General features: G+C 37.3%; 1 protein-coding gene across 4 annotated transcripts; it reads left to right on the plus strand.

The window, feature by feature from the left end:
• Nucleotides 1-2,982: 2,982 nt before the first annotated feature.
• On the plus strand, nt 2,983-23,293 carry lyn (LYN proto-oncogene, Src family tyrosine kinase). Of its 4 annotated transcripts, none has more exons than XM_061936325.2 (13): nt 2,983-3,192; nt 4,520-4,575; nt 4,664-4,716; nt 10,533-10,638; nt 10,710-10,808; nt 11,235-11,338; nt 11,430-11,579; nt 15,902-16,054; nt 18,660-18,842; nt 18,920-18,996; nt 19,064-19,217; nt 19,606-19,737; nt 20,481-23,293. In XM_061936325.2, exons 3-13 carry the CDS (start codon nt 4,665-4,667, stop codon nt 20,687-20,689), a joined length of 1,419 nt encoding a protein of 472 aa, XP_061792309.1. In that variant the 5' UTR covers nt 2,983-3,192; nt 4,520-4,575; nt 4,664; the 3' UTR covers nt 20,690-23,293. The 4 variants fall into 4 exon arrangements, with proteins under 4 accessions (XP_061792309.1, XP_061792292.1, XP_061792302.1 ...); XM_061936308.2 differs by having other exon boundaries at nt 4,677-4,716; XM_061936318.2 differs by lacking the exon at nt 2,983-3,192 and adding an exon at nt 3,216-3,320 and having other exon boundaries at nt 4,677-4,716.
• Nucleotides 23,294-24,634: the final 1,341 nt, after the last annotated feature.

Below are 24,634 nucleotides of genomic sequence, written 5' to 3' on the forward strand. Positions count from 1 at the left end.
ATAAATAAATAATATATTATAATAAAAAAAAAATTCCCCCATGTCCCTTTAGGGGCTCCGTACCTTCTCCGCATTCAATCTTTATTTTCATGACTATTTACATTGTAGATTTTACATCAAAACTATGAATGAACACATGTGGAGTTATGTACTTAACAAAAAATAGCCACCCTTTGCTCTGATGCTCTTGGCATTCTCTCCATGAGCTTCAAGCACACCTGTGAAGTGAAAACCGTTTCAGGTGACGACCTCTTGAAGCTCATGAAGAGAATGCCAAGAGTGTACAAAGCAGTTAATCAGAGCCTGTTTGTTTGGTATGTTTGAAAACTATTTGCATTATTGCCGTCAGTGAAGAAAAATCCATAAATTAGCTGCACCGTTTTGTAAACCGCAGGGTTTAAAGCGTAGGAAAAAAGTAGTCTGAAATTTACGGTAATCTTATAAGATTAAGCCCCGGAACTGCATATGGCCCCTTAACCGCACCTTGGAACCCCTAACTTTTGTATTTGGGGACACCTTGTGTGTATATATATATGTACACAGTAGTTGTGTGACAGGACTGACAAACTCCTGGTAATTAATGTGGTGTTTTGTTTCTTTTCAAAATAGCACTTAATACTGAATAGAACGGAAGGCAACTACTGAGCTCCACGCTGTTATTTCCACTACTTTCCCAGGACCAAATTTCAATGGTCAAATCAAGGTTAAAAAGCATGTTGTTTCAACGTTGTATTTGTGTCATAGAATACAACATAAATGGTTGGGAAAATGACCAAAAAGTTAATGGTCAAATACAACGTTGAAACAACATTCTTTTTGGCGTGTTGTACAATATTGGTTGGAAAAATGACCAAAATCCAATGGTCAAATCAACGTCAGAACCCAACATTGATTAAACGTTGTCAAAAAGCATGTTGTTTCAATGTTGTATTTGTGTTGTAGAATATTGGTAGGGGAAGGACCAAATTTCAATGTCAAATCAACATTAAAAAGCATGTTGTTTCAACGTTGTATTTGTGTTGTAGAATAGTGGTTGAAAAAATTACCAAAATTCAACGGTCAAATCAACGTCAGAACCCAACATTGATTAAACGTCGTCTAAAAGCATGTTGTTTCAATGTTGTATTTGTGTTGTAGAATATTGGTTGGAAAAATTACCAAATTTCAATGGTCAAATCAACGTTAAAAAGCATGTTGTTTCAATGTTGTATTTGTGTTGTCGAATATAGGTTGAAAAAATGACCAAAATTCAATGGTCAAATCAACGCCAAAAAGCATGTTGTTTCAACGTTGTATTTGTGTTGTCGAATATTGGTTGAAAAAATGACCAAATTTCAATGGTCAAATCAACGTCAGAAGCCAACATTGATTAAACGTTGTCAAAAAGCATGTGGTTTCTCAACGTTGCATTTGTGTTGTAGAATATTGGTTGAAAAAATGACCAAAATTCAATGGTCAAATCAACATCAGAATCCAACATTCATTAAACGTCATCAAAAAGCATGTTGTTTCAACGTTGTATTTGTGTTGTCGAATATTGGTTGGAAAAATGACCATAATTCAATGGTCAAATCAACGCCAAAAAGCATGTTGTTTCAACGTTGTATTTGTGTTGTCGAATATTAGTTGAAAAAATGACCAAATTTCAATGGTCAAATCAACGTCAGAAGCCAACATTGATTAAACGTCGTCAACAAGCATGTTGTTTCAACGTTGGATTTGTGTTGTAGAATATTGGGTGGAAAAATGACCAAATTTCAATGGTCAAATCAACATTAAAAAGCATGTTGTTTCAACGTTGTATTTGTGTTATAGAATATTGGTTGAAAAAATGACCAAAATTCAATGGTCAAATCAACATCAGAACCCAACATTGATTAAACGTCGACAAAAAGCATGTTGTTTCAACGTTGTATTTGGGTTGTAGAATACAACACAAATGGTTGGGAAAATTACCAAAAGTTAATGGTCAAATCAACGCCAAAAAGCATGTTGTTTCAACGTTGTATTTGTGTTGTCGAATATTAGTTGGAAAAATGACCAAAATTCAATGGTCAAATCAACGCCAAAAAGCATGTTGTTTCAACGTTGTATTTGTGTTGTCGAATATTGGTTGGAAAAATGACCAAAATTCAATGGTCAAATCAACGCCAAAAAGCATGTTGTTTCAACGTTGTATTTGTGTTGTCGAATATTGGTTGAAAAAATGACCAAAATTCAATGTTCAAATCAACGTCAGAAGCCAACATTGATTAAACGTCGTCAAAAAGCATGTTGTTTCAACGTTGAATTTGTGTTGTAGAATATTGGTTGGAAAAATGACCAAATTTCAATGGTCAAATCAACATTAAAAAGCATGTTGTTTCAATGTTGTATTTGTGTCGTAGAATACAACACAAATGGTTGGGAAAATGACCAAATTTCAATGGTCAAATCAACGCCAAAAAGCATGTTGTTTCAACGTTGTATTTGTGTTGTAGAAAATTGGTTGGAAAAATTACCAAATTTCAATGGTCAAATCAACGTTAAAAAGCATGTTGTTTCAACGTTGTATTTGTGTTGTAGAATATTGGTTGGGAAATAACCATATTTCAATGGTCAAATCAACGTCAGAACCCAACATTAATTAAGCGTCGTCAAAAAGCATGTTCTTTCAACGTTGTATTTGTGTTGCCCAAAGTTCAACAAGTTGTTAGCGTTGTTTCAATGTCTTGTGCCTGCTGGGATGACTCTCTTCCAGATCCCCTGCACTTTAATGGTGTGATTCGACAACACCAAGTAAAGCAGGCATGCATGAGACAACATTTAGCAGAAAAATGACCCTAACAAACATAAAGAGTCATAATAATAATAATAGTACGCTTCTGGACCATACATGACTTGACAGTAGATTAGTGGTGCTAATGGTATTTACACACTGCAGTCACAGACCATGACCTAACCCCCCTGGTAATGTGTAACCACTGAGTCCCTTCAACAAACAGTGCAGTTCTAAACCTGAAAACAGGGTTTTCCAGAGTCGACCACATTAGAATAGGTGTGTAAACCCTCTAAGACCTTATTATGCAAATGTGGAGCACAGTTGGACCAGGAAGTTTTCCATCAGGAAGAAAAATACCCGACCAGTGTTTGGCGAGTTCCTCATTCCCGGCCGCCGTTAAGTGTGAAACCCTCAAACCGACACCTGGAGAGGTAAGTGAGCACGACTTGATGTTTGCACTCTTCTCTCTTTGTGGACTTGTGTTCAAGCAGTGACTGGGTGAAAGGACTTCAGGTTCATGGACTTGGACTTAGTCCACCGCTGAAGAGTTGGTGTAGAGGTTTCATGTCCTTTGTTCTACTTCTTTCTACACATTAACTTACAAACACCAACACTAACTCCTGTTCTTTTTGGTCCAAAACATATTTACCTTCACTCATAAAGTGGAATGCATACTTGACTTGGTTGTGCCCCATACCAATATTTTGGTACCGGTACCAAAATGTATTTTGATACTTTTCTACATAAAGGGGACCACAAAAAAATTCAATATTGTCTTTATTTGAACAAAAAATGTTAGGGTACATGAAACATATGTTTATTATTGTAATTTAGTCCTTAAATAAAATAGTGAACTTGTCTTTTAGTAGTAAGTAAACAAACAGAGACTCCTAATTATTTTATGCAGTAACATATTGTGCCATTTATCTACCTATTATTTTGTCTACATTATGAAGGACAAACTGTATAAAATGGATTATTAATCCACTTGTTCATTTACTGTTAATATCTGCTTATTTTCTATTTTAAACATGTTCTATCTACACTTCTGTTAAAATGTAATAATCACCTATTCTTCTCTTCTTTGATACTTGACATTAGTTTTGGACGATACCACACATTTAGGTATGGATCCGATACCAAGTAGTTACAGGATCATACAATAAAATATAACACCTATTAAACCAATAGTAATATGGTTAAGAAATACTGATGTAAAGGGTAGGTGTCGCGCTGTTTTCTGTTTTAACATGTTCTATCTACACTTCTGTTAAAATGTAATAATCACTTATTCTTCTCTTCTTTGATACTTGACATTAGTTTTGGATGATACCACACATTTAGGTATGGATCCGATACCAAGTAGTTACAGGATCATACATTGGTCATATTCAAAGTCCTCATGTGTCCAGGGACGTATTTACGGACTTTATAAACATAGTATACATTATGAAAAAAGATTTTGTGATGATAAAAAATACCGATAGTAGCATCGACTAGATACGCTCTTGTACTTGGTATCAGTACAGTGGATGTCAGGTGTGGATCCACCCATGGCGTTTGTTTACATTGTGACGCCGGTGAGCTATTGTATCCTCCTACGGTGTATAGTAAAGCATGTTGTGGTGGACCAGTACTTTTTAGAGGCGATATAGTACAGAGTATGATTTATTAGTATCGCGGTACCTTCTGGAGGAAAGTTCTGTGGTCAGGTCTTTGAACAGAACACCTGACATGTTGTGTGGTGTCCTCCCGCAGACACCATGGGCTCCATCAAGTCCAGATTGAGCAGAAAGACCGTTAAGGAGAAGACGGTAGGCGATACATGTAGCGATGACTGATATCATACAACCAGTACGACGCTTGAACCCACTCCAGACTAAAACAGGTGTTCACATACAGTATGTGTCTGCAGGACGACCCCCAGGTGCCTGGTGTGGTGTTCCAGGATGATGGTAAGTTCTCATTTCTTTGTCAACTTTTCAGGAGTTCGGTGATTTCCGACTTTCTGTCGAGGCCCCAAACGTATCCCGACTGGTGATTGGATGAGCGCAAGGAAGGCGGGGAAATGGGAGGACGGTCTAGTGTGGTTGAACTGGGTTTCAGAGTTTGTCCCCAACATGAAAGAAGGCCATTATTATGGATATGGGGTTAGTTTGTTTGGTTTTTCCTGGCCCCAGACTGAGTCCCCGAGCCCATAGGAGCTTAGTCTGGGATGTTCTGTCACCCTACACGGAAAATGTTCCATAAAATAGTTCAAAAAGAGTTCGTAAAATACTTCAAAAAGAGGTGGTAAAATCCTTCAAAAAGAGGTCGTCTGGAAATTGGGCAGATCCTGCCATCTCTCCGCTTTGAAGTCCTTGGGTTAGAACAATATCTTTCTGTTGATTACCATACGTGAGAGAAAACAGAAAACCCTTCATGTGGCTTTCTCTCTTACACAGTGGAGTTTTTTGAGCCTTCTTTTTGGTAGGTTTCAAAGATAGCTTTTGTCTAAATGTAACACAAAGTTTTTGTGATCATTTAGAAACAATTATTCTAACACTTTTTTTAAATTTCTCTTTGCTATTTGGGCTTATTGGACCCTAATTAGAATAAAAACTAAGAATCATATTTTGATATGATGTACTTAGTCCATAAGTACACAAACGTGTACTTCATGTTTAGTGACATGCTAATTCTGGGATGGACTTTTTTTTTTTTTTTTACTCACCTCCTCCTTTTACGGGACCCCTAAGCGTTACTGTTCTATCACCCTACACGGAAAATGTCATTTCCTTTTACTCTTTAAGTGCAATGACGATAAAGTGCTATCCTATTGAAATGTGCCATAGACAGGCTACTTATTAGCATTAGCGATTTTACATGGCGATTTCTACACCTCCAAACTTGTTAACTGAACCTACAACTGAGATGAGTGTTGCAGTCAAACAAGCTGGTGCACAATACTTACATTGCAAACACTTTGTAGGGCGCCACATAACACATCCAGCTTCCTGGGAAAAGATGCCATAGGTGGCCTATACAGTACTGCCATCTAATGTCCTGGAAGTGCAACTGGAGATATTAAAATAAGATGTAACAACTGGGCATAATAAGCTCATTCTTCAATGTAACATTAAAATATATAACATTTTAGTAGCAAACTATTAACTTTTTTTTGCCATTAGTTTTAAAACTTTGCATTCTTAAATGCATGATGGGTCATTCCAGATGCACCAGAGTGTACCTTCGACGTGCTGAAAATAGGTTCATTTGTCGAGATGGCACTTCGAGAGTAGTTTCTGGGTGTTGTTGATAAATGGCTGTGACTTTGCATAGTAGAATTTTAACTTGCACTTACAGATGTAGCGAACCGCTGTAGTTACTGACAGTTGTTTTTCTGAAGTGTTCCTGAGCCCATGTGGTGATATCCTTTACACACTGATGTAGGTTTTTGATGCAGGAATCCAAGGTACGTAATATCATGGCTTACGTGCGGTGATTTCTCCAGATTCTCTGAACCTTTTAAATATATTACAGAGCGTAGATGGTGAAATCCCTAAATTCCTTGCAATAGCTGCTTGAGAAATGTTGTTCTTAAACAATTTGCTCAGGCATTTGTTGACAAAGTGGCGACCCCTCGCCCCGTCCTTGTTTGTGAATGACTGAAGCTGCTTTTATACCCAATCATGGCACCCACTTGTTCCCAATTAGCCTGTTCACCTGTGGGATGTTCTAAATAAGTCTTTGATGAGCATTCCTCAACTTCCTCTGTCTTTTTTGCCACTTGTGCCAGCTTCTTTGGCAACATGTTGCAGGCATCAAATTCCAAATGAGCTAATATTTGCAAAAAAATAACAAAGTTTTCCAGTTGGAACGTTAAATATCTTGTCTTTGCAGTATACTCAATTGAATATAAGTTGAAAAGGATTTGTTGTATTCTCTTTTTATTTACAATTTACACAATGTGACAACTTCACTACTTTTGGGGGTTTGTTGATTTAGAGCCGGCCAATAGAATGTTCAACAATTTAGAAAAAAGCGATAACAAAAATATAGAGATGTCCGATAATATTGGCCTGCTTTAAAATGTAATATCGGAAATTATCGGTATCGTTTTCTTTAATTATCAGTATTGTTTTTATTTTTTATTTATTTTTTTTTTCTTAAATCAACCTAAAAAACACAAGATACACTTACAATTAGTGCACCAACCCAAAAAACCTCCCTCCCCCATTCACACTCATTCGCACAAAAGGGTTGTTTCTTTCTGTTATTAATATTCTGGTTCCTACATTATATATTTTTCATTTCATTTATTTATTTCAGGCAATGACATAAAATAAATAACAATATATATCAATACAGTCTGCAAGGGATACAGTCCGTAAGCACACATGATTGTGCGTGCTGCTGCTCCACTAATAGTACTAACCTTTAACACTTCATTTTACTCATTTTCATTCATTACTAGTTTCTATGTAACTGTTTTTATGTTGTTTTACTTTCTTTTTTATTCAAGAAAATGTTTTTAATTTATTTATCTTATTTTATTTTATTAATTTTTAATAAAAAGGACCTTATCTTCACCATACCTAGTTGTCCAAATTAGGCATAATAATGTGTTAATTCCACGACTGTATGTACCAGTAATTAAGAGTTGGACAATATCGGATATCGGCAAAAAAGCCATTATCGGACATCCTTACAAAAATACAAATTTTGCCCCAAATACCCATTTATACACACAAAAACGCACACACGTACAAAAGCAGGACCTTTCCCTGTCATTGTATTCTCTTTTTATTTACCATTTACACAACTTCACTGCTTTTGGGGTTTGTAATACAAATATCTTAAATAGGCTATATCGGTACTTTATAAAGTGACCAGAGTCAAGTAGTTGCTGATTTTGTATAAAATGTCAAATTAAACGGACTACCTTATTTTTTGGAGTATAAGTCGCACCGGCCGAAAATGCATAATAAAGAAGGAAAAAAACATATATAAGTCACACTATATAAGTCGCATTTTTGGGGGAAATGTATTTGATAAAAGCCAATACCAAGAATAGACATTAGAAAGGCAATTTAAAATAAATCAAGAATAGTGAACAACAGGCTGAATAAGTGTACGTTATATGAGGCATAAATAACCAACTGGTATGTTAACGTAACATATTATGGTAAGAGTCATTCAAATAAATATAACATATAGAACATGCTATACGTTTACCAAACAATCTGTCACTCTTAATTAGGGATGTCCCGATCCGATATTTGGATCGGATCGGCTGCCGATATTTGCCAAAAATTGCGTATCGGCAAGGCATGGGAAAATGCAGATCCAGATCCAGTTTAAAAAAAACTCCGGTCCGTGTTTTCCAACGCACCGATTTAAATAATACATTCCACTTTTCTGCTGCTCCGAAATTTCCGTTCCGCATTTTCCAGCACACCTTCAACACATCCACAATTCTCACGCAGTTGCTTTTAGCTGCTGGCATTACACGACAGGCTCTTCTCACTCTTTTCTGTGTCTCCCTCTCACAGACAGCGAGCGCACCTTCTTACACACGTCACATACTGTCACGTCATACGTCACATACGTATACGTCCTCTCACAGCAGAGAGCGAGGTAGCGGCATGGCTAACGTTAGCTGTGATGCTAGCGCAGCCGCTAAGGTGCGCGCCTGCTCAAGCGTCCTCTGCGCACGGCAAATCTATGCCACGCACAAAATCAAATACAAAAAATAAGCGCATAACAATTTTCGACACACGGACACGACAGAGAAAACAGTTTTCGTCATCATTGTTCAAATATTGTGACGTCTGTCGAGACGCTTATCTCCATTCGGTGCCACACGCCCACACCATCAAAATGCAGAGGCAAAACTTTCCACATCAACAACGTATGAAAAAATTAGTGATTTTTTTAGTTGTGATTTCCTTCTCTGCATGAAAGTTTAAAAGTAGCATATATTAATGCAGTATGAAGAAGAATGTTTTAATGTAGACAAGCAAGCCATGAAAGAACATTTTGAAAATCAAGACTACATTTCCTGCAAATGGGTGCATTTCTACCCTATATTTTAACTTTAGATTTATTCTCATATCAAACTCTTTTGGCTGTCTTTTTGACACTTACATCCGGCGCCCCCCTCCACACCCTGGATTATAAATAATGTAAATAATTCAATGTGATTATCTTGTGTGATGACTGTATTATGATGATAGTATATATCTGATAGTATATATCTGTATCATGAATCAATTTAAGTGTACCCTGACTTAAACAAGTTGAAAAACGTATTGGGGTGTTACCATTTAGTGGTCAATTGTACGGAATATGTACTTCACTGTGCAACCTACTAATAAAGGTCTCAATCAATCAATCAAAACACATAGAATCATCATACTGCTGTGATTATATGCATCAAGTGTTCATTCAAGGCTAAGGCAAAATATCGAGATATATATCGTGTATCGCAATATGGCCTTAAAATATCGCAATATTAAAAAAAGGCCATATCGCCCAGCCCAAGTTCAATGGTGCCATTTCTGTTTGTCATGTATAATTTTGTCTATTTTGTGTTTCTCCTTGAATAAACAGGTCAGTTTCTTGTTACCAACCATTGTGTATTATTCAAACTCCCCTAATTCAGCTGGCTAGTTGTTATCAAGAGTACTAAAACCCTTTTCAACATGATTCTGACAACTAAGTAGGCTAAATAACTTTAAACTTTAATACATGCTCGGATAGGCCAGTATCGGTCAGTATCGGTATCGGTCAGTATCGGTATCGGATCGGAAGTGCAAAAACCTGGATCTGGACATCCCTACTCCTAATCGCTAAATCCCATAAAATCTTATACGTCTAGTCCAGGGGTCGGCAACCCGCGGCTCTAGAGCCTCATGCGGCTCTTTAGCGCCGCCCTAGTGGCTCCCTGGAGCTTTTTCAAAGATGTATGAAAAATGGAAAAAGATGAGGGGAAAAAAATATATTTTTTGTTTTAATATGGTTTCTGTAGGAGGCCAAACATGACACAAACCTCCCTAATTGTTATAAATCCCACTGTTTATATTAAACATGCTTCACTGATTCGAATATTTGGCGAGCGCTGTTTTGTCCTACTAATTTTGGCGGTCCTTGAACTCACCCTAGTTTGTTTACATATATAACTTCCTCCGACTTTCTAGGACGTGTTTTATGCCACTTCTTTTTCTGTCTCATTTTGTCCACCAAACTTTTAACGTTGTGCATGAATGCACAAAGGTGAGTTTTGTTGATGTTATTGACTTGTGTGGAGTGCTAATCAGACATATTTGGTCACTGCATGACTGCAAGCTAATCGATGCTAACATGCTATTTAGGCTAGCTATATGTACATATTGCATCATAATGCCTCGTTTGTAGCTATATTTGAGCTCATTTAGTTTCCTTTAAGTCCTCTTAATTCAATTTATATCTCATGACACACTATCTGTATGTAATATGGCTTTTAATTTTTTTGCGGCTCCAGACAGATTTGTTTTTGTATTTTTGGTCCAATATGGCTCTTTCAACATTTTGGGTTGCCAACCCCTGGTCTAGTCTCTTACGTGAATGAGATCAATAATATTATTTGATATTTTACGCTAGTGTGTTAATCATTTCACACATAAGTCGCTCCTGAGTATAAGTCGCACCCCCGGCCAATCTATGAAAACAACTGCCACTTATAGTCCGAAAAATATGGTAAATTGTGCCAAAAAGTAGGATTTGACCGACATTGTCTGTCCTTCATTAGAGCAAATCGAGCGGGTGAAAGTGGTGGTGGGCATCTACCCGTACCAGGGGGTGCACCCTGACGACCTCACCTTCCATAAGGGAGAGAAGATGGCGGTCCTGGAGGAGTGAGTGTGTGAAGGTGGAATGCGGGCGACTGAATGCGAGGACTGGTTGACGTTTGACCCGCCCGTCACAGGAACGGCGAGTGGTGGAAGGCAAAACTGCTGACCTCGGACAAAGAGGGCTTCATCCCGTCCAATTATGTCGCCCAGGCTGACACCATGGAAACTGAGCTGTGAGTATTTATTTATTAATTGTTATTATTATCATTGTGCAAAAAGATGAACCTGGAGTTTCAATTCTATTCATTTCAACAAGTTGAATTAGAAATACAGGAAGTGGAATTAAATGCACTGCAATTCAAAATAAATGTCCTTTTGGCGAAGTAACAGGAAGTGCAAAGGTTTTAGCTTCAATACTAAAAATACTTCACAAATAATACAATTAAACAATTTTAATATTTAACCTCTTGAGGCCCAAGCTGTTTGTTTACATGCTTTTTTTTTATTTTTCTTTGCTATTTGGGCTTATTGGACCCTAATTAGAATAAAAACTAAGAATCATCTTTTGATATGATGTACTTAGTCCATAAGTACACAAACGTGTACTTCATGTTTAGTGACGTGCTAATTCTTATTTGTACACTTTCCCTCCCATGCAGGTGGTTCTTCAAGGGCATGACAGGGAAGGATGCAGAAAGACATCTGCTGACATCTGCCAACAAAGCTGGAGACTTTATCATCAGGGACAGTGAAACTTCCAAAGGTACGGAGATAAAAAATGTCCTGACTTGCTCTGTGGCTCAACCACCAGTTCTCTTCCGAGTTCAGCCTTGGGATGTTGTTTTCCACCCAAGGGAACTACGCCTTGTCCATCCGGGACTTGGATGTGGGCGGGACCGAGTCGGTCAAACACTACAGGATCCGGGTGTTGGACCACGGCGGCTTCTACATCTCTCCCAAGATCTCCTTCCCCGACATCAACAGCTTGATCAAACACTACCAGCGTGAGTAGAACTCGGACCGTAGGGCCGGATTCACTCCGTTGAGCTGAGTTGTCCAAGGTCCTGGTCTACACCTGAAAGCTTGTCAACTCAAATGGGGTAATGTCATAGGAATAAACCTCAAAGAAAACAAGTTCACGTGTACAGCCCTTAATCACCACAAGGACATCGTTCATGATGATGTGAGAGAGAAGCGGCAGGTCAACTGGTCTAAAACAGAGCCTATTGAAAAGCTAGAGTATATAGATACGTTTTAAAGTGCAACTTAAATGCTTCTATGGATGTGGCATCTCTAACTGGTAGAACATTCCAGAGCCTGAATAGACTAGAGACTGCAGACTTTTTTTGGGCTCTGGGAATCACTAAGAACGTAGTTGGTTTCCGGACAGAACGTAGGGTGCAACACACAATCAGCTAGATAAGATGGTGTTAAATCCTTTAATTTTTTGTACGTACGTAGTAAAACCTTAGCAAGCAACTTAATAAACAACTAGGGGTTCAAAACTTTGTTTGCTATTCTGTCCCTGAGCAGACATGATGTAGTGCTAATGTCTCTGTAAAAGGTAGACTGACTACGTTTGCACAAAATCAAATACTGTGAATTGTTTTAGTTAGCGAGCTAAAAAGATCCAGGTCCTTAGGGCCAAAGTTTACATTGGCACGTATTGTAGTCTCAGGACCACATGGGTCACAACTGGACTGTTTGGTTTGTGGAAGATGTTACGCCGAGTAGACTTCATCCGTTCATGCTCATAGACTTAGATTGGTCAGGTCTAGTCTTAAATTGGGCAGATCTAGTCTTAGATTGGTCAGATCTAGTCTTAGATTGGTCAGATCTAGTCTTAGACTTAGATTGGTCAGGTCTAGTCTTAGATTGGTCAGGTCTAGTCTTAGATTAGGTAGGTCTAGTCTTAGATTGGTCAGATCTAGTCTTGGACTTAGATTGGTCGAATCTAGTCTAAGATTGGTCAGATCTAGTCTTGGACTTGGATTGGTTGGATCTAGTCTTAGACATAGATTGGTCAGGTCTAGTCTTAGATTGGTCAGGTCTAGTCTTCGATTGGTCAGATCTAGTCTTGGACTTAGATTGGTCAGATCTAGTCTGAGATTGGTCAGATCTAGTCTTGGACTTGGATTGGTCGGATCTAGTCTTAGACTTGGATTGGTCACATCTGGTCTTAGATTTTTCAGATCAAGTCTTAGATTTGAATTGGTCGGATCTAGTCTTAGACTTAGATTGGTCAGATCGAGTCTTTGACTTGGATTGGTTGGATCTAGTTTTAGACTTGGATTGGTCGAATCTAGTCTTAGTTTGGTCAGATCTAGTCTTAGATTGGTCAGATCTAGTCTTAGACTTGGATTGGTCAGATATGTCTTAGATTGTCAGATCAAGTCTTAGACTTAGATTGGTCAGATCGAGTCTTAAACTTTGATTGGTCAGATCGAGTCTTAGACTTGCACAAAATCAAATACTGTGAATTGTTTTAGTTAGCGAGCTAAAAAGATCCAGGTCCTTAGGGCCAAAGTTTACATTGGCACGTATTGTAGTCTCAGGACCACATGGGTCACAACTGGACTGTTTGGTTTGTGGAAGATGTTACGCCGAGTAGACTTCATCCGTTCATGCTTATAGACTTAGATTGGTCAGGTCTAGTCTTAAATTGGGCAGATCCAGTCTTAGATTGGTCAGATCTAGTCTTAGATTGGTCAGATCTAGTCTTAGACTTAGATTGGTCAGGTCTAGTCTTAGATTGGTCAGGTCTAGTCTTAGATTAGGTAGGTCTAGTCTTAGATTGGTCAGATCTAGTCTTGGACTTAGATTGGTTGAATCTAGTCTAAGATTGGTCAGTACTAGTCTTGGACTTGGATTGGTCGGATCTAGTCTTAGACTTAGATTGGTCAGATCTAGTTTTAGATTGGTCAGGTCTAGTCTTAGATTGGTCAGATCTAGTCTTGGACTTAGATTGGTCAGATCTAGTCTGAGATTGGTCAGATCTAGTCTTGGACTTGGATTGGTCGGATCTAGTCTTAGACTTGGATTGGTCACATCTGGTCTTAGATTTTTCAGATCAAGTCTTAGATTTGAATTGGTCGGATCTAGTCTTAGACTTAGATTGGTCAGATCGAGTCTTTGACTTGGATTGGTTGGATCTAGTTTTAGACTTGGATTGGTCGAATCTAGTCTGAGATTGGTCAGATCTAGTCTTAGATTGGTCAGATCTAGTCTTAGACTTGGATTGGTCAGATCTAGTCTTAAATTGTCAGATCGAGTCTTAGACTTAGATTGATCAGATCGAGTCTTAAACTTAGATTGGTCAGATCGAGTCTTAGACTTGCATTGGTCAGATCTAGTCTAAGACTTGGATTGGTCAGATCTAGTCTTAGACTTGTATTCGTCGAATCTAGTCTTAAACTTGGATTGGTCAGATCTGGTTTTAGGCTTGGATTTGTCAGATCTAGTGTTATGCTTGGATTCGTCAGATCTAGTCTTAGACTTAGATTGGTCACATTTAGTCTTACACTTGGATTGGTCACATTTAGTCTTACACTTAGATTGGTCAGATCTAGTCTTAGACTTGGATTGGTCAGTTCTAGTCTTAGATTGGTCAGTTCTAGTCTTAGACTTAGATTGGTCAGATCAAGTCTTAGACTTAGATTGGTCAGATCGAGTCTAAGGCTTGGATTGGTCAGATCTAGTCTTAGACTTCGATTGGTCGAATCTAGTCTTAAACTTGGATTGGTCAGATCTGGTTTTATGCTTGGATTTGTCAGATCTAGTTTTACACTTGGGTTGGTCACATCTAGTCTTAGACTTAGATTGGTCACATTTAGTCTTACACTTGGATTGGTCACATTTAGTCTTACACTTAGATTGGTCAGATCTAGTCTTAGACTTGGATTGGTCAGTTCTAGTGTTAGATTGGTCAGTTCTAGTCTTAGACTTAGATTGGTCAGATCAAGTCTTAGACTTAGATTGGTCAGATCGAGTCTAAGACTTGGATTGGTCAGATCTAGTCTTAGACTTGGATTGGTCGAATCTAGTCTTAAACTTGCATTGGTCAGTTCTAGTCTTAGACTTAGATTGGTCAGATCAAGTCTTAGACTTAGATTGGTCAGATCGAGTCTAAGACTTGGATTGGTCAGATCTAGTCTTAGACTTGGATTGGTCGAATCTAGTCTTAAACTTGCATTGGTCAGATCTGGTTTTATGCTTGGATTTGTCAGATAGAGTGTTATGCTTGGATTGCTCAGATCTAGTCTTACACTTTGGTTGGTCACATCTAGTCTTAGACTTAGATTGGTCACATCTAGTCTTAGACTTAGATTGGTCAAATTTAGTCTTAGACTTAGATTGGTCACATTTAGTCTTACACTTAGATTGGTCACATTTAGTCTTACACTTAGATTGGTCACATCTAGTCTTAGACTTAGATTGGTCACATTAAGTCTTACACTTAGATTGGTCACATCTGGTCTTAGACATAGATTGGTCACATTTAGTCTTAGACTTGGATTGGTCACATCTAGTCTTAGACTTAAATTAGTCACATCTAGTCTTAGACTTAAATTGGTCACATCTAGTCTGATATTTAGATTGGTCACATCTAGTCTTAGACTTAGATTGGTCACATCTAGTCTTAGACTTAGATTGGTCACATCTAGTCTTAGACTTAAATTGGTCACATCTAGTCTGAGATTTAGATTGGTCACATCTAGTCTTAGATTTAGATTGGTCACAGTTAGTCTTACACTTAGATTGGTCACATCTCGTCTTAGACTTAGATTGGTCACATTTAGTCTTAGACTTGGATTGGTCACATTTAGTCTTACACTTAGATTGGTCACATTTAGTCTTAGACTTGGATTGGTCAGATCTAGTCTTAGACTTAGATTGGTCACATCTAGTCTTAGGCTTGAATTGATCAGATCAAAAAGAAAAAGAAGCGGCAGGTCAACTGGCCTAAAACAGAGTCTGTTTAAAAGCTAGAGCATATAAATGAGTTTTAAGGTGCGACTTAAATGTTTCCATCAGAACGTCCTTACAGTGTCAGCAGGAAATTCCAGAGAGAAATGCACCATAAAAACTGTTTGTGGTATGGAAGGTCCGAGCTAGCATCTCCTCCAGACTGGTATCTCTCCAGGGATTATCCGTAGTCATCTGGTAACCTCTCCTTGCAGGAGATCGGGGGGGCAAAAAAGAGAGATAAGCGGCAGGTCAACTGGCCTAAAACAGAGTCTATTTTGCTGTTTTGGGGTATGGAAGGTCGGAGCTGTGTGATGTTCCCCAAGGGCAGACTTACTTTGAAAAGAACATCTCTCTCCAGACAAAGCAGGTGGCCTGTGCAGGAAACTGGAGCGTCCATGTGCTAAGCCTGAAGCCCAGAGGCCGTGGGACAAAGACGCCTGGGAGATTCCCAAAGAGTCCATCACCATGGTGAAGAGGCTGGGAGCAGGGCAGTTTGGAGACGTCTGGATGGGTGGGTAGAGACCGAGGACATGCAACTCCTGCTTCTGAATAATCCCTGGGTTTTAATAAGTACCGTGCCACAAAATGCTGCCTTGGAACATGACTTGTACGTAAGGACGAGTGCTGAATGCGGTCATTTTATAGGAATTGTTGCGTCTGACCAGCTCTTCCTCCCAGGGATTCTAAATTACTGGTCAATCCCAAGTTCTTTCGATGACATATATGCTGAGTAAGAAGGACCATCAAGACAGAATAGGAATATTATCAAGTTTTACTGAAATTTCAGGAGATCAGTTTAACAAATACATTCATATCGGCTACTCTAGTTGATCTGACATTCAAACGGACAAGCCAACTTCTTGCACACAAAGAAAGCCCCCACCTCTCCCTCTCGCAACACTGATAAGGAATAAGTGGGGGTATTATTCACATTTCGATGGTTAAGACACTAAACAGACCTCTGAAGACAAAGAGAACCTGGTAGAATACACAAAGGAAAAGTACTAGCTGATCCAAACATGGCTATGAATAGAGAAAGAACTCTTAAACATATATGCATTCTCCACAGCACCCACCGAATTCTGTGCGGGTTCACGTAAAATCAATACAAAGTCAGGTCCGGTTGCAGACTAAGTATGTAAACAACCAGTCCAGCAGCACCCGGAGGACTCAGACAAACTCCCTCTGAGTTATGTTGACATTTTCAACACCAACAAATCAAGTATGCTCGGTAGAAAACGCTCCAACCTCAAGCAGGGCTCCACTTTTCTGAAAATGCGCTAGCTTGATGCTAAATTACATTGGATTTGCCATAGACAGGCTACTACTAGCATTGGAGATTTTACGTGGCGATTTCAACAAATTTGGTAATGAAAACTACAACCAAGATGAACGTTACGATTCAACAGCTGTTGTGCACTAAGAACAATACTTACATTATAATCACTATGTGGGGCGCAACACAACACATTGAACTTCCCGGAAAAAGTTTTCATGCATATTTGTACGTGCCATTGTAAAGTAATGAAGCTAGTGTCGTTAGCATTAGCTAACATGCTAACACGTTTACGAGCGTCTGTTAGTATTATTACCTTTCAATGGCATTCTTTTTGTATTGTTTCACTTTCACAAATCCCTCCGTAAATTCACCAAAACGTCACCGTAGAGTTATTGAGTCTGTTTAGCTGATTGGAGAGCTAGCTTCTGTTTTGTTTGATCAGCCGTTTTACTGCCTTGTTACAGACACTGTTTGGAAACAATTAAGGTATGTAAATAATAATTTACGGCATATTTCTCTGTAATTAACTTATTTCATAACGTGCATATCTATGATTTATAGTCCGGTGCGGCTAAAATAAGGACAAATATTTATTTATTTTGAAATTCTGTGGGCGCGGCTTATTTCCCTACAGAATTATATGGAAAATATGGTGATTTAGTTTTATAATTTCATTTAATTTACCAGAGATAGGTCTAGTGGGTCCATGACCATGACTTCTGTTTTGTTTGATCGGCCGTTTTACTGCGGCCAACATATGAAATAACAAGTGTGTGTAAGAAATTGATAATGCGCCCCCTTTGGCCACAATTAATACAAATATAAATAAATATGTATATAGAGACATACTGTAATAACTTAAAGTAAATAATGAAGATTAAAAAACAATTACAAACAAAAATTGACTAAAAGCAGTCTTTTTCTCACAATGTGTCGACTTTTTTCTTATAAAATTGGGAACAATTTCTCATATTCTGTTTCTATAATATTGCAATATTTTCTCGTAAAATTATTACTTTTTTTATGTAAAATTATTACTTTTTAATGCAAAATGGTGACATTTGTCATATAAAATTCGGACTTTTATCACAATATTGCCACTTTTTTTGTTGTTCTTGTAAAATAGTGAAATTTTTTGAGTAAAGTTATGACTTTTGTCATCATTTTGCAAAGACAAATTCTGATTATTATTATAATATTGCCAACATTTTAAAGTTTTCTTATAAAATTGTGAGTTTTGTCGAGTAAAATTACGACTCTTTTCATAAAATTGCCAAAATGTGAAGCTTTTCTTGTAAAATTGCGACTGTTATTGAGTAAAATTACAACTTTTATCATTATATTGCACAAATGTTCAGTTTTTCTTGTAAAATTTTGACTTGTGCTGAGTAAAATGATGACTTTTATTATAATACTGCCAACATTCTAAGTTTTTTTTGTGAAATTCCAAATCATTTTTCACAACAAGCTTTTTTATATGTGCATAGTATGTATATATTATTAATGTTGTAAATACACTTCTTTATATATCTAGAAAGGCTGGTCCTATAGAGGGAGGGTTTTTTCTCAGGTCTCCAGAAGGTCAGAAATACAAAAATGTATTGATGAAGTCAGGAGGGATTTTTCAAATTGACTCCGTTGCAAGTCTTGTGTATTCTTTGTAACTTGCTTGTGTGTGTTATGGCTATCGAGATTTTTTTTCCTGGTCTCAGTCTGGACCCCCTGCCCGGGAGTCCAGCCTTAGACTGATATAGATGATCAAAAGTAAGCCCTTTTTGTCCATTATTTGTGGATCTATTGTATACAGTTTTTCCCTGACCACCTGCTTGTTGCTCAGCGTACTACAACAACACCACCAAGGTGGCGGTGAAGACGCTGAAGCCGGGCACCATGACGGTTGAGGCCTTCCTGGCGGAGGCCAACGTGATGAAGACCCTGCAACACCACAGACTGGTACGTCTCTACGCCGTGGTGACCAGGACCCAGCCCATCTACATCATCACCCAGTTCATGGCCAACGGTAAACCACAGCAACACTTTTCAATTTCAAAAAGCCGCCATCACAAAGTCGTCCTCCCTGTTCCCTCTGGACCTTAGGCAGCCTGCTGGACTTCCTGAAGACCAAAGCAGGCTGCAGGCTGACACTGCCCAGGCTGATTGACTTCTCTGCACAGGTGAGTCTGACCGGAGTTCTTACCTGCTGTGTGTTGCCATGACAACTAGGTGTCACACCTGGTGCAGGTGTCAGAGGGTATGGCCTACATAGAGAAGAAGAACTACATCCACAGAGACCTGAGAGCAGCCAACGTCCTGGTCTCTGAGAACCTGCTCTGTAAAATAGCTGACTTTGGCCTGGCGAGAATCATCAGTGACAACGAGTACATTGCCAGGGAGGGTAGGTGTGTGTGTGTGTGTGTGTGTGTGCGTGCGTGCTTGTGTGTGTGTCTGTGGTCCCAAAAAGGAGGGTTTTTTTTTTCAAATTGACTCTGTTGCAAGTCTTGTGTATTCTTTGTTACTTGCTTGTGTGTGCTATGGCTATCGAGTTTTTTTTGTTCCTGGTCTCAGTCTGGACCCCCTGCTGAGTTCAGCCTTAGTCTGAATATTTTTTTTACTCACCTTAGCAAGTTTGCAGTCAAACACCTCAGATATCACATAACTTGGTACTTGACACATGCTAACTGTTAGCATGCTTACTGTTTCCTGTGGCGCTTCTCCTCATGAGGGTCACAGGTAGGCTGGAGCCTATCCCAGCCTCCTCCCGACTGACTGTCTGTCCTCCCCAGGAGCCAAGTTCCCCATCAAGTGGACGGCCCCCGAGGCCATCAGCTACAGCTGCTTCACCATCAAGTCTGACGTGTGGTCCTTTGGAGTTCTGCTCTACGAGATCATTACCTTCGGTCAAATGCCATACCCAGGTCAATTTATTCTGGATTACATGTCATACCCAGATCAATTTATTCTGGATTACATGCCATACCCAGGTCAATTTATTCTGGATTACATGTCATACCCAGATCAATTTATTCTGGATTACATGTCATACCCAGGTCAATTTATTCTGGATTACATGTCATACCCAGGTCAATTTATTTTGGATTACATGTCATACCCAGGTCAATTTATTCTGGATTACATGTCATACCCAGATCAATTTATTCTGGATTACATGCCATACCCAGGTCAATTTATTCTGGATTACATGTCATACCCAGGTCAATTTATTCTGGATTACATGTCATACCCAGGTCAATTTATTCTGGATTACATGCCATACCCAGGTCAATTTATTCTGGATTACATGTCATACCCAGGTCAATTTATTCTGGATTACATGTCATACCCAGGTCAATTTATTCTGGATTACATTTCATACCCAGGTCAATTTATTCTGGATTACATGTCATACCCAGGTCAATTTATTCTGGATTACATGTCATACCCAGGTCAATTTATTCTGTATTACATGTAATACCCAGGTCAATTTATTCTGGATTACATTAGTTCATAGTACAAATAACTTGGTACTTCAACCAGTCAATCAAAGTGCCTCACAAACCTCAACGACATCGCCAAATCTGAAACCACACCCATGCTAACTGGTATGCTAACTGTTAGCATGCTAACAGTTGTTTTAGCCAATGTCGTGTGTTTTCTCCAGGCATGACCAAGGCGGAGGTGATGTCCTCGCTGCAGCGCGGCTACAGGATGCCCCGCCCCGGCGAATGTCCGCCCGAACTCTACGCCATCATGGAGTCCTGCTGGAGGAGCGAGCCGGAGACTAGGCCCACCTTCGACTACATGCAGAGCGTGCTGGACGACTTCTACACGTCCACCGAGGGACAGTACCAGCAGCAACCATGCGGCTGAGGGCGCCACCACGTACGCCCGCTGACACACCACATGCGGCGGTTTACCTGACACACGACACGTGACGAATTGTGGGCGTGCACTATCCAGAATAGGATCAATGATCCGGAAACATTAAGTTTAAGAGAAAATATTATCAAACTTTATGAATGTGGGTAATAATGTTACTAATATTTGACTGGTTAGTAGTACTACTTCATATTGAAGTATTTATACCCACCGTGTAATGACCTCTGTGTAGAGGTCACGGCAAGCCGTCACGAGCAAACAAAAAGTGACAAGCATGAAGATGTTTGTTTACGTTTGTCAGGTATGGAGTGGAATTAGTGCCAAAAAAAAACTATTTTCTTCAAGTAGAAAAAATAAAATGAGCAAATATAAATACAACATTCTGCCAGTAAAGACTTGATTACCATGTAAAACCTTTTCTTTTATTAAAAAAACGGTTTGCATGTATAAAACCTTTTTTTTTTTTACTTAAAAGAGTAATTTGCAAGTATAAAAGCTATTTTTTGCAAATACATTTTTTTTCCATTTAAAACAAACAATTTTTTCATTTAAAAAAACTGTTGGCGAGTATAAAAACATTTTTTTCCAAATAAATAAAACGATTCGCAAATATAAAAACTATTTTCTCCAATTACAAAAGATTCGCAAGTCTATAAACAAGTTTCTGCAAGTAGAAAATCAATTTGCAAGTATTAAAACTATTTTTTGCAAATAAAACAATTATTCGCAAGTATAAAAACAATATTCTCAATTAAAAAAACGATTTGCAAGTATATAAACAAGTTTCTGCAAGTAAAAAATCAATGTACAGGTATAAAAACTATTTTCTTCAATTAGAAGAAAAATATTCGTAAGTATAAAAACTAATTTCTGTAGATAAAAAAATCAATTTGCAGGTATAAAGACACATTTCTTCAATTAAAAAAATTATTCGCAGGTATAAAAACTATTTTCTGCTAGTAAAGAAACTATTTTGCAGGTACAACAACATCCATCCGTCCATCCATGGATGGATGGTAAAACAACAATTCACAAGTACAAAAACAATTTGTTTTAATAAAAAAACGATTTGCAAGTCTATAAACAAGTTTCTGCAAGTGAAAAATCAATGTGCAAGTATAAAAACTATTGTCTTCAATAAAAAAAAATATTCACGAGTATATAAAATATTTTCTGGAAGATAAAAATCAATTCGCAGGTATAAAGACACATTTCTTCAATTAAAAAACTATTTTTTTGCAAGTAAAGAAATCAGTTCGCAAACATAACAACAATTTTAGTCAATTAAAAAAACTATTTGCAAGTATAGAATCAATTTCTTGCAAGTAAAAAATCAATTCGCTGGAAGAAAAACGTTTTGTTCAATTAAAAAACGATTCGCAAGTAAAAAAAAAAAACTAAACCATTTTCTGCAATAAAAAAATGATTTGCAAATATATAAATAATTTTCTGCATGTATAAAAAATAAATTCACAAGTATAAACACCATTTTCTTCAGTTAAAAAAATGATTTAGAAGTGTAAAAACAATTTTTTGCAAGTAAAAAATCAATTCGCAGGTATAAAGAAAATGTTCCCAATTAAAAAAACAATTTGCAAGTATAGAATCAATTTTTTGAAAGTAAAAAATAAATTCACCTGAATAAAAACAGTTTTCTTCAATTAAAAAACAATTTGCAAGTAAAAAAATAAATAAATTCTGCACTAAAAAAATTATTTGCAAGTATAAAAAAAAATTCTGCATGTAAAAAAATCAATTTCCTTTAATTAAAAAAAGATTTGCAAGCATGAAAACAATTTTATTAAATAAAAATAACGATAAACAAGTATAAAAATAATTTTCTACAATAAAATAAAAAAATTGTAAGTATATAATCAATTTTCTGCAAGTAAAACCATCAATTCACAGGTATGCAAACAATTTTCTTTAATTACAAAAAACATTCGCAAGCATAAAAACAATGTTCTTTAATTAAAAAAAAATATTTGCAAGTACATAAACAATTTTCTTCAATTAAAAAAAAATATTTGTAAGTATATAATCCCTTTTCTGCAAGTAAAACAATTCACAAGCATAAAAACAATTTTCTTCAAATAAAACAACGATTGACAAGTGTAAAAACAACAAATTCCATTTAAGTTCAAACGTAATATTCTACACATTTGCACTGTAGTTCACTATTTACACCAACAGGTGGTGCTGCTGAGTCAATTTAAGGCCGTAAGAGGTACTGTTTTTGCGCATGGTGCCGTCTGCCAAAAATAACAAAGAAGAAGACGCAGGGCGGGGAGTAAAATGGCGGACAGAAGGGAGGAGAAACAAGCTCAACCTGTAAGTTACTTGCGAATGGGTTTTTGACTTGCGAAAAAATAGTATCGTTAGACGTGAGTAAAACCATATTTGTGTGTTTGTGGAGTTTTGCCAGTAATTTCACTCTATATCTCTGTTACTGATGATGTTTTATTTGAACAGTTTAACAATATAACCTCGATATAAGTGTGTCTTTTTTTTTAAAGAGCTTATTGTTGTTTTTAAAATCACTGACACATTTTTGTACTTATTGATTGTGCACTTTGAGGTCGTCAATAAACAGTACAGGACTTGTTTTTAAAATAATTTCGGCCAGTTTTTGTCTTTTTCTTCCCAGCGCCCCTGTGAGTCGTCCCCAGGGTATTTTTTTTTTAAATAAGCCCATGTTGTGTGTGAATGCCCCAATTCCTGAAATGGTGAAAGAATGTAGAATGGATGTAAGAACTTGTTTGAATATGGAAGAATGCTCCTTGAAATGCTGATAGAATGTAGAAGGAAGGGTGTATACGGTTCAACTGTGAACTGGTTTGAATGTGGATTGTAGGAATGATTTGAATTTAAAGTGTTTTGATTGTTATATATCAGAAACTGGGAATATACAAATGATAAATATATTGAAACAGTTGGAATTAAACTATATGACTCATAGGTGTAGGCACATTGTTACCCACAATACATTGCCGCGATAGTGCTCCCTTTATGGCTCATTTCAGACTAAATAAATGTTGTTTTTCCCACCATAATTATATTTCCTGACAGTGTGCAACATTCCCTTGCAGTCAGGATTGGTTTCAAGCGGAACAAATCTAACCGTAAGTCAGATTTCACTCTATATCTTTGTTACTGATGATGTTTTATTAGAACAATATAACCTCGATATAAGTTTGTCTTTTTTTTAAGAGCTTATTGTTGTTTTTAAAATCACTGACACATTTTTGTACTTATTGATTGTGCACTTTTAGGTCGTCAATAAACAGCCTCGCAATGCATAGTACAGGACTTGTTTTTAAAATAATAATTTGGGACCATTTTCCACATTTTGGTCAGTTTTTTGCCTTTTTCTTCCCAGTGACCCTGTGAGTCGTCCCGGGGGTATTTTTTTTTAAATAAACCCATGTTGTGTGTGAATGCCCCAATTCCTGAAATGGTGAATGAATGTAGAATGGATGTAAGAACTTGTTGGAATATTGAAGAATGCTCCTTGAAATGCTGGTAGAATGTAGAAGGAATGGTGTAAACCAGTGGTGCTCACACTTTTTCTGCAGGCGAGCTACTTTTCAATTGGTCAAGTCGTGGGGATCTACCTCATTCATATATATAATTTATATTTACTCATTTATGAAATATATGTTTTTGTTAATAAGTTAAAGGTGTTTAATGATAATGCAAGCATGTTTAACACATATAGTTAATATTGTTAATAAATTAAAGGTGTGTAATAATAATGCAATCATGTTTAACACATAGTTAATATTGTTAATAAATTAAAGGTGTTTAATGATAATACAAGTATGTTTAATACAAATAGTTAATATTGTTAACAAGCTAAAGGTGTTTAAAGATAATACAAGCATGTTTAATACATATAGTTAATATTGTTAACAAGTTAAAGGTGTTTAATGATAA

Source organism: Nerophis lumbriciformis, linkage group LG03, assembly GCF_033978685.3.
Source record: "Nerophis lumbriciformis linkage group LG03, RoL_Nlum_v2.1, whole genome shotgun sequence".
NCBI lineage: Eukaryota > Metazoa > Chordata > Actinopteri > Syngnathiformes > Syngnathidae > Nerophis > Nerophis lumbriciformis.

Coding starts and splice junctions, on each gene's coding strand:
- lyn (XM_061936308.2), top strand. CDS start 4,525: ATGGGCTCCATCAAGTCCAGATTGAGCAGAAAGACCGTTAAGGAGAAG. Junction 4,576..4,676: donor AGACCGTTAAGGAGAAGACG/GTAGGCGATACA, acceptor ATGTGTCTGCAG/GACGACCCCCAGGTGCCTGG. Junction 11,339..11,429: donor GGACAGTGAAACTTCCAAAG/GTACGGAGATAA, acceptor TTTCCACCCAAG/GGAACTACGCCTTGTCCATC.